Source organism: Seriola lalandi, unplaced genomic scaffold, assembly GCF_002814215.2.
Source record: "Seriola lalandi dorsalis isolate HSWRI2012SDOR001 ecotype SW California unplaced genomic scaffold, Sedor1 jcf7180002054767, whole genome shotgun sequence".
NCBI lineage: Eukaryota > Metazoa > Chordata > Actinopteri > Carangiformes > Carangidae > Seriola > Seriola lalandi.
The window spans coordinates 3,505,072-3,520,228 of NW_019525320.1; the positions used below are offsets into that span (position 1 = coordinate 3,505,072).

Below are 15,157 nucleotides of genomic sequence, written 5' to 3' on the forward strand. Positions count from 1 at the left end.
GGGGGGGGACCTTGACGGAGCTCCTGAAACCAGGAGAGCGGGGCTTGGTTACAGAGGTCGTGCCTGTCAGTGTCAAACGGATCAGTTATCTGCTGATCGGTGTTTTTCTCAGTGCTGGGTCGCACTCAACCTGAAACACTTACTAAGGGTATTTTTCCAATCAGATTCATGAACCCAGACAGGTGCAATTACAGTGGATGCAGTCAGGTTCTTGTGTGTAAGACACCTGTGATACATTTTGTTTCCGGCAACAACAACAGTGTAGTTTGAGCAAGCAGAGAAACAGAATACAAGCATAGCTGAAGAAATGAAACTGAAGCAAAAGATCCAAGGAGAAAGACGTCACAGTTAATCCCACGTGGTTTGATAGCCAGCTAATATCTGGAAAGTGCACATGTACCACAGCGATTTTAGTGTATCAGAGCTCACAGATCAACCCACCTTTGTTGTGGGCCTCCAGCTGTGACAAGGAATTGACCGCCACCTTGCACAGTGAGCAGTACAGCAGCTTCTTGGCCTTATCCTCCTCTGTCTCTGGGTTGGACGGGCTGCTGGAGGCGGAGGTGCCGGCGGCTCCTGAACCCGGGGGTCCAGATCCGGGCTGCTCTGAGTTGGTGCTGCCACTGCCACAGCCTGGGGAGGATGAGGAAGGGGGGATCAAGGGAGGAGTTGGGGTGGGTAAGAGAGGGCACACTGAGGGCACGGGGGAGTCCATGGGCGGGGTAGGTGGGGTGGTAAGAGTGGGAAGGGGCCCTGGGGCCAGCAGGGGCCCATTTAACTGTGAGAGAGGCCGTGTTTCATCTACAAAAACAAAGAGAGAAACAAAGAAAGAGACAAAATAAAAATCAAAAGCAGTGTGGAGAAAAATCAAAGCATTGATTTTATAGTCCAAAAAGTTCATAACTCAAACAATAAAGTGTTTTACTATTGACTTCATGGTCTTTAAACTCTGTGGTGAAGCAAAGTCCCCCTGAAAAAAAAACTACTATGTCAAACCACATCACATACCACTCCCAATTGAATGTGGAAGGCACGGTCTGCTTCATGGATCAGACAAACCAACATGCAGGCGGAAGTGCTTTTTATTTCCTACTGTATAAGTTGTAACTGGTCAAAGAGAGGTCCTTTTAATTAAAGTTACACATAGAGTGGATCAGAGGAGGAAAACGCATGTCCCATGTGTGTAAAGAGATGGGCATGTGTTTGAAGTTTTCAAGCCAATCTTTGACTGAAGTGCTCTCATTTTATTGAAAATATTCCAAGGAGAGAAATAGGAAACAGACACTTCAGCCTGTGCTCTTTCCACTCTTTCCCACACACCTGTTGTTTTTTTGGCTGAGGATGAAGCATAATGGCACTTGCTTTGTCACATGGCAACACATGAAGTCCAAAGGAAATATCATTAGGTGAGCTTTCCTCTCATTCTCTGCTCACTTTTCCCTCTGCCTTCTCTCTCTCTCTCTCTCTCTCTCTCTCTCTCTCTCTCTCTCTGTCTCTCTCTCTGTGTAGTTTTAATTCTCTTTTCATCACAGAGCATGTTTATGCATACATTTTCAAACACATGTTTCTGGTCAGCCACTCCTATACGCAATGCCTTCGGTATTCACGAAGCAGTGGGTGTTGGCTGAAAAAAGACCCCCTAAATTTGGGTGGGGTATTCAGAACTCCCCCCCATCAGCAGGGACCAGCAGGCCCCATTTTTTAAAACTCCACAGGATGTAGCGCCAAAGCCAGGCAATGGAAAAGCCCCACTGGATTATGGTATTAAAGGGATAACAGAGTATTTCTGGGAAGAAAACAAATATTGACTTTAACTGCCCAATTTCCTTTTTAAGGATCTCCACATGTTGTCACATGACAGAGCCCATGGGGGCCATGATATTTTTATGTTTTTGCTCCACTCTGAGATTCTTATGTGACTGTGATAATTCGTGTATTGTATAACTACAGTCGCTCTGACTATTCTATTGCATCATCTCAGATGAAGATGCCATTCTGAGTGCTTTCCATTCCATTGCTTTCCAAGATCAAAATTCTCTCTCTTTCCATTTTGGAAGTTTCCAGCTGCAGAGCTGCTGGCTGCACTGAGCGTTTGTCAAACAGATGTTTAGTTAAAAAAAGAAAAAAAAAAAGAATATTTCTTACTCTGACTCTCTATGGCATTGAGGAGTCCATAAACGAGGACTGGATCAAAGTGCTGAGTGAGGGCAAGTGCTCTTTGAAGAGCTTTGTGATCATAATGTGCATACTTTACCACAGTGCAGCTAGTTAATGGGTTGTACCTGCAAGTGCAAGAGGGCAGAATGATAGAGAAGCCAAGGTAGTTGTTGGAGTTTGCCCACACACAGCACATACACATGTACATGACTTCATCACAATGCTGAGAAACAAACCCAGAATCCACAGCGTCCTTAACATGTGGTTTGAGTTAAAGTCAAGTGGAGGGGAGAGGTGGATGGCCCAATAGTAGTGAGGGATTTCATGATCTATGATAGCCTGGAGGTGTGCCATACTCAACCGTCACATCCAGTCACTGTTTCACCTCATACCACAGTGAACGTCTCCCTACATTCATCCACCTTAGAACAAGTTCAGTTGGAGGCTAACCCCTTGAGGTCACGTAGCCACAGTCATGCACTGTCTGTCTCAGCAACCCAAAATCACTAATGTCACTGAGCAGCAAAAAACTCTTTCTTTTTCTCATATTTTCTGACTAAAATGAAAAGCACAGCGTAGACAAATTTCTACATTCTTCTTGCCCTCAGAATCTCACTTTCAGAGTTATTTTCTTCAGAAAGTATAGGGATATTTAAATCTAATTAAACATTGATAAGGCAGTCAACTGCCCTTCGTCCCTGCTGGCCTCAGAGCCAAACAGAAGAAGGCATTATTCACTGGGAGAGGTCAGCAGAGGGAGATAACTCAATCCAGATGCTTTACAATACAGCCTGGTGTGTCTGCGTTCCCTTAATCCACTTCAGGAAATTAAAACGATGTATATAGTATGCAGTCCATGGGGAGAGGGAGAGGTTTTGTTGATAAAGCCATGGGATTTAATACGGACCAATTCAAAGTCAGACCAAAGGAACTTCCATTGTTGGCTAAGAGTCAATGTTCATCCTGATTCCTTAAGTGTGAAATTTTCTCTAGTCTGCAATAGCTTCTTGGAAATATAAAACATATCTGATTGTGGAATCGGTGTAGAAGGCAGTATATTAATGAGTGCCTGCGTAAGCAAATCCTCCCTATTCAACACAGAGTGTAAGTGATCCCACAGGGTTAGAAACCAAACAACGAGTAAGCTTTTTGTTGTTGTATAAAATGTTATTGCAATAATCAATCCGTGTGTAGGTGGAAGATTATGTGGTGATGCGTAGCTTTGTTGATTTTAAATGTCAAATGAAAGCAGTGCAATTAAAACCAAGGTAAACAGATTACGGAGGCCTGCATTAGTTTGAGTTTCAAGTCAGATACCAGGAGGTTTACCACAAGACTGAGATATTGACTCTACAGTGTGTGTGTGTGTGTGTGTGTGTGTGTGTGTGTGTGTGTGTGTGTGTGTGTGTGATCAGGGGTTAGGGTTACTTGGGCAGGATGACTCCGTCTGCCACTGGTGCCGCCCCCGATGCCCATTCTTAATGATTAACGAGCTACGAAACATAACGCTGGCCCTACAAGACCCGTGCCTCATTCATAATGCAGTTGGGTGGCTTTTTCCAAGTCTGGCCTACATCCGAACTCTGAGTCACACACACACACACACACTTACTCACACACACGCAAACAGGCAAATTATTATCAGTTAGTCATGTTATTGCAGGTATATTTCACCACAGAGGAAGTCCCTGAAAAATTTCCCTGAAAAACTCACTTCCCAGGACCAACAGCCGATATTGACAGAGCATGAAAAGCATATCAGCTCTGTGTAACACAATAGCGTAGTCACGTCACAGCCATGCAACCCTAGCCCTCACATGAAAGTCATCTGTTTAATTGACCTTGGGGGCGTGTGCGCCTGCGAGTGTTTGTGTGGACTCAAGAGTGCTATAATATCAGGTGGTTTTAACAGGGCCCTTCATTAGAGTGGGAGTGTCAGACAGCAGAGGGATCGAGAGGAGGGGAAGGAGGGAGGGAAGAGCAGAGTTTCTCTCCGAGTAAACAGCTGCCTCGCCATCGCCCGCAGGCGCAGCCAAACCCTCAGTTCTCTAGGCCAAATCCCCCAAAGCCAAGAGCCTCCTCTTTGGGGGTAACACTGACCACTAAATTTTCAAGGGCTGCAAATCTCATGACCTGTTCTGGTAGCCATAAGGCTGAAGAAGAAACAGCATTCAAACCATAACTGACCTTTCACAGTTTTAGCCTTCGGCAAGGTCTTAATGTGTCCTGTTTATGGCCGTCACTGACACTGCTTCATGTTTAATATGTGCATGAGGAAATGATGCAGCGTAAAAGAGAAGGTCATCATGGCAATATTATAGCCGACTGCCTCAGAATACTGTGATATTGCGTAAAATCCCATATCAACAAACCATTCTCAGGAAAAAACACTCAACATCAACAACAAAAGCTGCGCTGGGTTGTAAGGGATTTGCACTGTGGGAAATCTCCTCCTCGTCCTTCCGAATGCGTGCTTTCACAGGCCTAACCACATGGTTTGTGTATATATGTGTGTGCATACATTATGTGTATGGCCCAGTGCATCTCTCAGTTTCAGAGTAACCAGTGAGTGACCTGCGTTTGACTCCACGGCCCAAACTGCAGTGTCCGCTCTCCAGATGCTGCATTCCAAGTTAAGGTCATGCACAGCAGCCTGCTCCCAGAGGTCTGTTCCCCTACCATGGAGCAGTGGGACAGGATGACGCTGAGGACACACACACAAGCGCACATTCTCACACACACACACATTAGTTATGATAGGTCACTTTTGGGGACATAACATAGCCTTGCATTAATTTCCTGAAGACTTACACTAACCCTAACCTGACCCAAAAATGATCTTTTTCCAAATTGAGGACATGGCTTTTGTCCCCAGTTGCACAAGCTGTCCCCAATTAAATGGTCTTTAGTGTGAAATGTGTCCCCCAAAGATAGCCTATGACAGAAACACATGCACACATACACACATGAATTCACAAGTAAGCAAGCAGGCAGGCAGAGCAGGCAGAGACAGGGTTCCAGGGTCACGAGAAAGAGGCTTGGATGGAAAAAGGCATTCTTTCACATGTTGCTACTTTCAGAACTCAATCATGGCAGGCTTGTTTTGGCTCCCCATGTTGTTGGAGTTCGCCCCGGGAAGTCTCACTAATGGCGATTGGCCTGGAGCTGATCTCAGATCCCCTGTGAGGGAGGGTGAGTGAAAAAAGACTTGCTTCTTACTACTCTGGGATCAGCTACAATGAATTAGTGTTATTTTTTATGGAGAGTAAAAGAGTCAAAGATGGTGAAATGCTAAGACCTTTGCTCTGGCATGTTGCAGCATATTGGCCTTTATTGGATCTGAGTTTCATCTTTTTATTCAGCGTGTTTGCTCGGTGGCCTCCCGTCAATAAGGAGGAAATGTCTGGTAAAGAATCAGCTACAGAAACCTTTGTAAATGTCACCAAAACATGACCGGTCTATTCATTGCCTGGTGTTTGATCCGAGGACAGAGTGGTGACACTGAGGGAATGGAAAACTCTGGGTGGAGAATGGAGAAGGGCATAGGCACACAGCACCCAGTCTCTGAATTAGAGCTTTAAATAGGAAGATGAGCAAGACAGGGAGAGGTTAAGTAATACGGAGACAACAGGGTCAGAGCTTAAGACATACTGCTAAAGAAAGAGCTTGCAATGCCTTGATGATGCCCTGTATCCTTACCAACTAATAAATGAATCTGCCAACAGTGAATTAGTTTTCATTAAAGTCGTATCAGCTGCCATCTTTGTCCTTTCTGTGGCTCTCCCACAGTGGTGTCATCTTTATTTTTCTCAATCAGTCTTAAAACACATTACCACCACCCTGGACTCAGGCAACATATTCTATTTTGACTCTGTGATGTTGCACTTCTCAATAACTCACTCAGGACTGTGCAAACACACACACGCACAAACTTACGCACACCACAGTGGGGTTCCTTGAAAAGACGCCAAGAATCTGCCATGTTGCCGTGTTCTATGCCAACCCGCCTACACACAGTCTAAATGGATAGAAACTCTTGCGTTGCCGAGCTGAACAAAACAATGCTGTGGTTAGACTGGACTAATACGGAGGATTGTCTGTGGTACAGTAATGATGCTTCTACTTTGATCAACCTATCACTCAGAGAGCAAGACACCTGACGTCTGGCTTTCATGTTGGTCCGTGTGCTCCTCTCTGAGCTACTCAGCTGTCGGCCAGACAAGATCAATATAAGATGATCCCCTGGCATCAGTATATTGTTCCAGATTAAGATGAAAAAGGCTTGTGATGTAAACTGATGGAGTATGTCCCGTGACAGCAAACATTTATCTGTTTGTTTGAGCTACAGACACTGTCTTCATAATCTGTTGTAAAGAACTGAATCAATCTTTACTATCTGCAATACATATTAAATATTCAGTCAAGGGCTCCGACTTCTTAACCCTTGGAGTATTGGGTCAGATTCCCTGTGTTTTTAGTTTAACTTTCCTATCGACCTGATTCATGTTTTCATCAAGCGTTTGCCAGTGCTTATATAACTGTAGCTGCATTCAGACTAACTTAGACACACTCCTTTGAAGTTAAAGCTCAATTTAGTTTCTTAATGAAATTTAATGTGTCCAGAGTCACAGAAAGGAACTCGTTGCTTCAACTGTGTCCCACTTTTAAACTAACTTCCTCAGGACTCTGAGTTTATTTTTAACTATCATTGAAAATAGTTTTTGTCACTTCAGAATGAAGTCTTGGCATCTAAAAGTTTCGTTCAGCTACCCAATCTCCCATGAAACAAACATTTCTAAATAAAATTTTTATTTTCCCCATGAGCACTACTGTTAGTGCAAACTCTTTCTGAGGTTTGTGGGGCTGTGTTGTTGGCCATAAGATATGCTGCAGCCAAATCAGACCACACACAGAGCCGAGATGCTCACAAGAAGAACAATACACAGCAAAGCCGCTGTGATTAGATGCCTTTGTTATTCTTGCATATTTTCCATTTCATTTTCCAGCAAAACGATAAGCCTCTGAACATCCTGCACGGATTGAAATGATTATTTCTACAACAAAACTCACACAAGCACTTTTTTCGGTTCCTTTTTTTTTTTTCTGTTCTCTCACCCGCTTTGCTGGGCTCGCTGTCTGAGACAGGGCCTGGTGCTCCGGGCGGAGACGGGGAGGAGGTGGGGGGCACAGTATGAGGCTTGTCCCCCTCCTGAGGACGACTCTTAGAGGTTTCGATGCCTTTGACTCTCCTGGCATGGCGGTTTCCTTTGTAATGTGCTTCTGCCTGGCTCTATGGGAAAGAAAAAATATATGTTTGTTGTAACACTGATGCCAACAGGTGAATAAAACATTGCAAGTTGAATTAGACACCTGTGCATACATGCATGCTATTATGATAGCATGATATTTAATATACTCTGGGGACTTGAGCCACAGACAGCAGGCAGGTTTACAGTGGATAAATAGATGGATTACAAGCAAGGAGAACAAAGACAAGCAAGAAGGAGACATCTGAGACCTTTACCTTTCTGCCCTCCTTGTGCCTCAGTCACCTTATAGTCAGGTGTTCGAATTAGCAATAAATTATCACGCAGCATATTCAGACTACCGGTACATCTATTTCGGGTAATCTGTTTGTCTACATTGGACATAACTGCTCAGCTCAAAGTGACATACGTCCTCTGTAGTCTAAACCTCTGCATTCACCCTGACAGAACTTGGCTCCAGCTTTCATTACTACAGCCATGCTGACAGACATGCCGAGGGGAGTTGAGCTCGGGGTCAGTGGGATGCCGTGCTATCTGCCTGGAGGACCCATAAGCCCTGCACTGACACTACCCTCCCTCCTGCAACATACACACACACACACACACACACACACACACACACACACACACACATTATAACGGTACATACTCCATTATCAGTGAACATATGTGGGTTCCTACAACATAAATACTGTGATCGCTTTCAGCTGCTGGTTGGACAGGGTCAAGCTCTAGCACAGTCCTGGACTTAACTGCTTGCCTAAATATACATGCTACCAGGCAGGAGAGACCCTGTCTGTAATATCTCATAGTAAAGATAAAATTTGGATTCTGAGTCTGGAGGTTTTCAAAGATTGACGATCATCCCGCATTCCAGCAAAGAAAAAAAAAATAAATAAATAGTGCAGAGATCTGTTACAGAAGCTACTGTGGCTAATCTCCTGCTAGCTAATGTGTTTTATTTGGAGGGTAAACAGCAGAGGTGAGTCATTTGTCAGGACATCGGGGGAGTCTGCACAGAGGTATGTGAGTCGTGGACAACATGGCAGATGAGATGCTCAGTTGCTATACTGAGCTGTCGCCAGTGGTCTAGCTTCACAGTATGGTGGCTGTGAAACAAAAAACACTGACAAATACACTGGCACACACACACACACACACACACACACACCTAGCTGGGCAGGGGGTGGTCATGTAACCCTATTTGCCATCTGCTCACCCGTTCTTTATCTCCCCTCTATCAAGTGTGCCTCAATTAAAAACACAGACACCCTCCGTGAGTCAAATAGCTCCCTGCCATCGCCACAAATATACAGAGTGAGCATATGTACCACGCCATGTGCCGTGTCTGCCAAATAATTCTTGCATCTAGGGGCCAATGATGAAGATGATTATTAAATAGCTGGATTACAGTTAGGTGCCAGGGAGAGTGAGATTCAAGGTCTTGAAGAGCGGCTGACAGCTGCAATAGGTGCTGAAAGGCCTGGAGAATTTGCCTGACACTCAGGACATCACACTGACCGCATGCTCAGGAGTGGGGATAGACTGGCTTGGTGAAAGAGGCAGGGGAGTGATGAGTAATGTTTGTATGAGCCCAGTTGTGTATGTTTGCTTTATGTGAGTGCCTAATGGCATCCAGGACGTGATCTGGCACGGTAAACCAGGGGCATTGGCTGCAGTGCTTTAGAAGATCACATGTTTCTTGTAAATCATGATGACAAACTGGGCTGTAACTGTATCCTGTCAGAGGGGTCTTAAGGAGCTGCTCGAGCAAAGCCAGAAGATCAAGGTGGAGAGAGCTGTGGAGAGGGGGGGAGTGGGGCGTGTCGAGGGCGTTGCTGAAAGAGAAATGATCTCTCAGATGAAGAAGGGAATGTGGGGAGATAGAAAGGTATATGGTGCTGCATGGCGAAGCAGCCACAGAGGCTTTCTTAACCTCTCCCACCAAGCCAAGGGGATCAGCTGCCAAGCTGCTGAATGTCAGTGTGAGGTCCTGGATGGAGGGAAGGGAAAGAGGATGAAGGGAAGATGAAGGAGCGCTGGTTCATAGCCAGGGAACTACAAGACAAGGAAGGTGATATAAAGAGCTGGACTGAGAATGGGAATGATGTAAAAGAGACAAAAAAAATTTCAGAGGGAGGAAAAGCTGCGCCACATCAGCCTGTGTTTCATTATGCAGAGGCTTCAAACTGAACAAGTGCTTTCCAGCATGACTATCATTATGAGGGAGAAAGCTGTGATGTTACAGCGTAGCCACAGCTGCAGCTCCAGATGAGGCAGATGGAAGTTAAAGTGAGAGAAAACAACAGATAGACCGGGACAATAAACAGGCAGGACACAGACTGAGGGGGAGTGAAAATGGAGGGGGACGGCAGAGAAGGGAGAGAGGAACAGGAAGAAAATAAGGGATGCATATCAGCCAAGTCTTGCTGCAGCAGCTGTGACGTTGGTCAATGCAGCGCGACGGAGCCTGTGATGTCACTAATGCAGCACGCCACCAAGGTTATTCTGCATAAAACCACCGTTTAGCACCTCACACCACCATGCGACGCAGGGACAGTGGGGCAGAACCCCCCTCACCCACCCACCCACCCCTAATTCTGCTGCCCTTCCTTATCCAAGTGTCTTCTCCCTGACTTTCCCAAGATGCACTGGGGCTGTCAGAACCAGACACTAATCCATGCCCTTGACAAATGCATCTTATAATAAGTAGTGGCAGGCAATTTTAGGCATTTCCACACAGTAAATAATGCAGCTCGAGAGAGGGAGGAAGATAGAAAGAGGGGGAGAAGGTTGCTGGGAGAGAGACAAGCAGAGAGGCACAGGAGAGAAAGATCAAACGGGATGAATGAACGATGGCAAAATGATGCGTGAAATGAAGGGCGGGAACAAAAAGGCAGAGCTGGATTCTTTGAAGACAAATGCATTGATTATGACATTACATGGTAAGCCCCTATCACTGTATTTGACCTAAGCACCCCAATCAACTCACAGATGGCAGATAACGACAGAGAAATGTCAACATCAAGGCCAGAGCCCGAACTGGGAAAAAACAAGGCTGGGAATGCAGCACAGGATTATCCGGAAGTGTTCCTTGCTTTATTATTTTCATCCTGACTTCACGTTATGTAAAAGAGAACGGTTGCAGGACACCACAAACTACACGCGGCCTGCTGCAAGTTTGACATTGCTGACACAGTATATTGCAGTGTGTGCTTCTTCTTGAGCACACAGGCAGCGAAAGTGACGATGACATTCGAGAGGCGGTGTAGTCCTGAATATCACAATCCTGAGGTTTTCACATGCATGTGGATTTGTGTTTGTGTGTATGTGTGTGTGAGTGTTTCATCAGTCAGGAGCCAGAACACACATGAAGCCACAGTTGCAGTGTGTGTCACCTAATTGTTACCTTTCCACCCATGTACACATATGAACATAAAAAAAACATCAACTTCACTAGAGACACCATATAACGTTTATTAACTGCCTTTTATCTAAGCTCCTCTATTGCATCTGCACGACATGAGTCTTAGTCTCTTTATATTATTTTAATTATTATTTTGGAACAATGTTTTATTACTGGCCTGTTGGTCGGGTCTCTCTAAAAAGAAAAAAAGAATTTAATCTCTTGATGAAATTTTAATCTGGTTAAAAATAGGAAGAAGAATCTCAGGTCAATAGTCCAATTGTTCATAGTGTTAAGGTCACTGTGAGGAGGAGGCATCTGTCCATATGTATAAACAGTAAGACTCACCCCACTCTTCACATCCTATCCAGTCAGAAATGCTAACATACAGTATTTATTTTTGTTTTTATTAGGCTAAATACGAAAGCAAAACTAGTAAACTCTGTTCTGTATGTATCCTGACACAGTAAGGGTTTCTTTTGTAACTTTTCTCTTGTCTTTTTCTTTTAGCTGTCAAATCATTAAAACAATATTTTACTCTTAAGTTAAATATTTAAATTCTTTAAATTCTACACAGATTTGCTGCATATCCTTGTAACTTTATCCAACAGGACACGTTTTGACTAAAGAAGCCACTATTAGATTGCTAGCTGTGGGTCTCAGAGTATTTCATTGTATAAACATCTCTGTCTAACGGTTTCCTGTGTCTGTGGAGAAATCCAGCAGACAACCGTGCAAAGACTAGGCTCAAGATTACAGCCCTGCAGCTCCCTGACCACATGGAAACCATGATTGTAGACCTGGGGAGTATATATAGCACCGGTCCACTCCTTAATGTTGTGTATTGTGGATGGATGTACGCCCTAGACCTGAAGTCTGCACCACTGAATATGGACAATCGCAGCCAAATTATACACTACACACATTTGGCGCTGATGTTGTCATGTGTCTATCCGGTTCGTCTCCAGCAAAAAGAAAAAGCTGAGACTGAGTTGGCTTCACTACACATAAAATACTTCCATATGAATTTTGTTTTCATCAATTTGTCATCAGCCATGTATGCAAGTTGCCCGTGGGTATGATGTGCCATTAAACTCATATTATGAATTCAGATAAACTACACCATATGGTCAAACAGATGAAAATGCTGCTAATATTAATTGACAGAATTATACAACACTATGCGAAAAAAAAACAGTTCAGTTATTGCTGAAGATGTTCTTACTGCACGTCATGCTAATGTGAAATGAACTCTCCACGTGTTCAAGATCTCATTCAGGCTTTGTCAGTGTTGATCAACACGAGAAAATCTCTTTGACAAAGCAGGGAGAAAATCCTATCTCTCGCTCCTAGTTTCTGCAGCAGCTTGTGAGGCTTTGTGCCGCAGCGATTATTGCTTCTACTAACGCCACAGTCTTGAAGCAAATTAAATTCCAGCGGGGTCACAACTGCCTAAACACAACCCAAACAAATCTGCTTCATCCCCTGTGTCAGTGCCCGCTGTCTGGAAGAGGAAATAGGGTATATACCGTAGACCTCCAACACATCCCTAAGGAAAACATGTATGATTGTGAAAGATGTATGTGTATGACGAGCAGGATTCAGCATATTTAATGCCACGTGGGAAATCGAGACTTCATGGGAGATGAAGCGGGAGAAACACTGTGTATGCGTTGGGCTTATTTCGTGTTCCTGTACCTCTGAGTTGAAGCGGATCTGGCAGACGTTACAGGAGATGATTGGCCGCTTGGTCTTCACCAGAGGAACTCCAAAGGTGTGGTTGATCACGGCCTTCTGCACCGGGTCCATCTGACAGAGCATCACAAAAGAGAGAGAGAGAGAAGAGAAGAGAAGAGAAAAGAAGAGAAAAGAAGAGAAAAGAAGAGAAAAGAAGAGAAGAGAAGAGAAGAGAAGAAATCTGTGAGCTATAATTCATATTCTACAACTCCCTACATCTGAAGTCCTGGTGCTAAAAGTCGACAGGCCAATCTATCATAATGATGGTGAGGGGTCACTGTGCTTCGCCCTCTACCTCTGATGCCAGAGAGGCCAGTGTGGAGTAGAGGGAGTCTACAGGTTTTCTGCCCAAAGGACTAAACCTGCAACATGACAACATGCAGGGGTGGAGAAAGTGCACAGACTTGAGTGTTTACATATCTTCCCAGTGTTTGCTCTGTGTCTGTGTTTATAGTCAGCAAACAGCAGTCAACAGTGTTGTCAGTGTGTTGCTACAACTGAAACACCTGTTGCATCCCAGACCGGGATGTAGCTTCATACTGTCCCTGTGCTAATTGTTTCAGCTAGGACGTCCATCATCTGTGTGGTGTTAAGCACCTTGTATAAATTTAACTGACTTGCTTTAGCATGTGTCGGTGGCTAAGCCTCCCACTTAAACTCTGTCCCAGACACAAAAGACCTTGCCTGCACTGATCTAAAAGGGCTTCATTCCAATTATTTATCTAGGTTTGAAGCTGAATTTATCCAGCGATCATTGTTAATTGACCTTAGCATTAGTCTGGAGTCAATGGCTGGTGTGGATTTCCACCACAGACAACTGTCTGGCACTATGTCTGCAGATAAAGTAAGCAACATTTAGAAGATGATGTGGTACTGTATGGGTATGCAAAAGGAATGAAGAGAAATAAAAAAATCCTGGCTTGAAGAACAATATGGATATGAATGTGAGTGTGTGTTTTGAATTCATAAGGCAGTGAGGGAATGTTCCAGAGAGTCCTCCAAGTCTGATGCAAGCCTGTTGGTTTGAAGAGGACGACAGACTCTAAATGACTCAATTTGGCTCATCAGTACGTTTAATTCCGGTAATCACCAAGATTTACCTGAAGCTATGCACCCAAAGCCAGAGTCTCCTCTAAAATACAAACGGCTCCTCTGGCCTGAGGAGTGACAAAGAGTAAAAAGAGGCTGAAATGAATATTCTCATAACTCAACCTTAAACAATTAGAATTTCTGCACAGTGCTTGTTACTTAGCAACTCCAAAGAATCAGGGTAAACAGTGAAAGGGGAGGAGGCCAAAGACATTTAGCTGGGTGACAGGATGGGACAGAAACACACCATCTGGAGGAGCTAATGGGTGGGAGAGGAAGATGAATTTGGACACATAGAAAGAGAGAGGGAGGGAGAAATCGTAAAGAGCCTAAGAGAGAGAGAGAGGGAGGGAGAGAGAGAGAGAGGCCCGGGCCGGACATCCTCACATCGTACATTCTTATCTCATTTGGCTCTCTTTACCCTACTCCTCATTCCATGACTCCCTCTATTTCTCTCCCCAGAAACAGCCTAAAATCAGCTCCTCTGCGGCTGTTGTTGTGAATTCTGATGGACTGGAGGTGGGGGGAGGGTGGATGGTATTGAGCAATGACGATGGTGGATGATAACTGACCAAACTAATGCAGAAATAGCTCAGCGGTGACTACGCATTAGCCAGCTGAAACCAACAAAATGACTACTTTAACACAAGGAGTCCAATAAAACAGCCATTTATATCAAAAATCAACTCAGCATTTTGATCAAATCCCTCCAACTTCTGCCAAATGTCACCGCAGCTCCGACCAATCACTGTGACCCATCACCACCCCGCTGAGGAAAGTTTATCCAGAGGCTGAACAGACCTGGTGGAGTAACTGTACATGTGGGCCTCTCCCCAGCCAGTCAGTCCAGTATGCTGGGTGTGGGTCAGTAATGATCCATCCAGTTGATTCAGCTGTTAAAAACACTGTCCGGCTGCCAACAAGCCTTTTTGGATGGCTGTTCACATGGCCTCTTACCCGAATCCTCTCCAAAACATGTCCTCATGAAATAGGATCAGAGCACTATGATGCAACTGAAGTGGGATTTTCCAAACCTCACTCACTCGCTTTGGCCAATTTTGACAATATCAGCAATGGAATTTCATATTGGCTGTGTTTCCTGCATTAATAGTTTATAACTGAATCCATTCAATCTTGAAAATCTCATTAGTAAGCAATGTATATATTCCCCTCAGCTGAGTGAGTTTTGGAAACTTGTCATGCCGGATGGAGCATGGAGCTGTTTGAATGTGGTGAGAGCTCTGGCAGAAGTAAGTAAACCACACAGATCACTGACTGTAGCGTCACTCAGCGGTCATGTCAACATCTCCACAGGGTCTTAAGACCCAAACACCCTAATCCCCCTTTGTTACCACAGAGCCTCTTATGTGGAGAAACCAAGCATCTCCTGGCACTGCACAATAGCGCGCACCTAAGCTCACCAGTATCCTCTATTGTGGTCTTTCCTATACTCCCCCCCCCCCCCCCCCCCCTTTTTTTTTTTTTTTTTTTTTTTTTTTTT

At 44.5% G+C, this 15,157-nt stretch overlaps 1 protein-coding gene across 5 annotated transcripts in view; it reads right to left on the bottom strand.

Moving 5' to 3' along the window:
* The window catches only part of znf385a (zinc finger protein 385A), a 60,736-nt gene that overhangs the window by 7,061 nt on the left and 38,518 nt on the right, over positions 1-15,157 (bottom strand). For 4 of the 5 annotated variants that reach the window (XM_023425168.2, XM_023425169.2, XM_023425171.2 and 1 more), the window contains 3 exons: positions 12,529-12,639; positions 7,273-7,447; positions 442-801 (listed from right to left, as the gene is read on the bottom strand). In XM_023425168.2, the coding sequence (XP_023280936.1) occupies positions 442-801; positions 7,273-7,447; positions 12,529-12,639 (646 nt within the window). The remainder of the gene's footprint in view (positions 1-441; positions 802-7,272; positions 7,448-12,528; positions 12,640-15,157) is intronic. The other variant, XM_087178996.1, reaches the window with a different exon arrangement.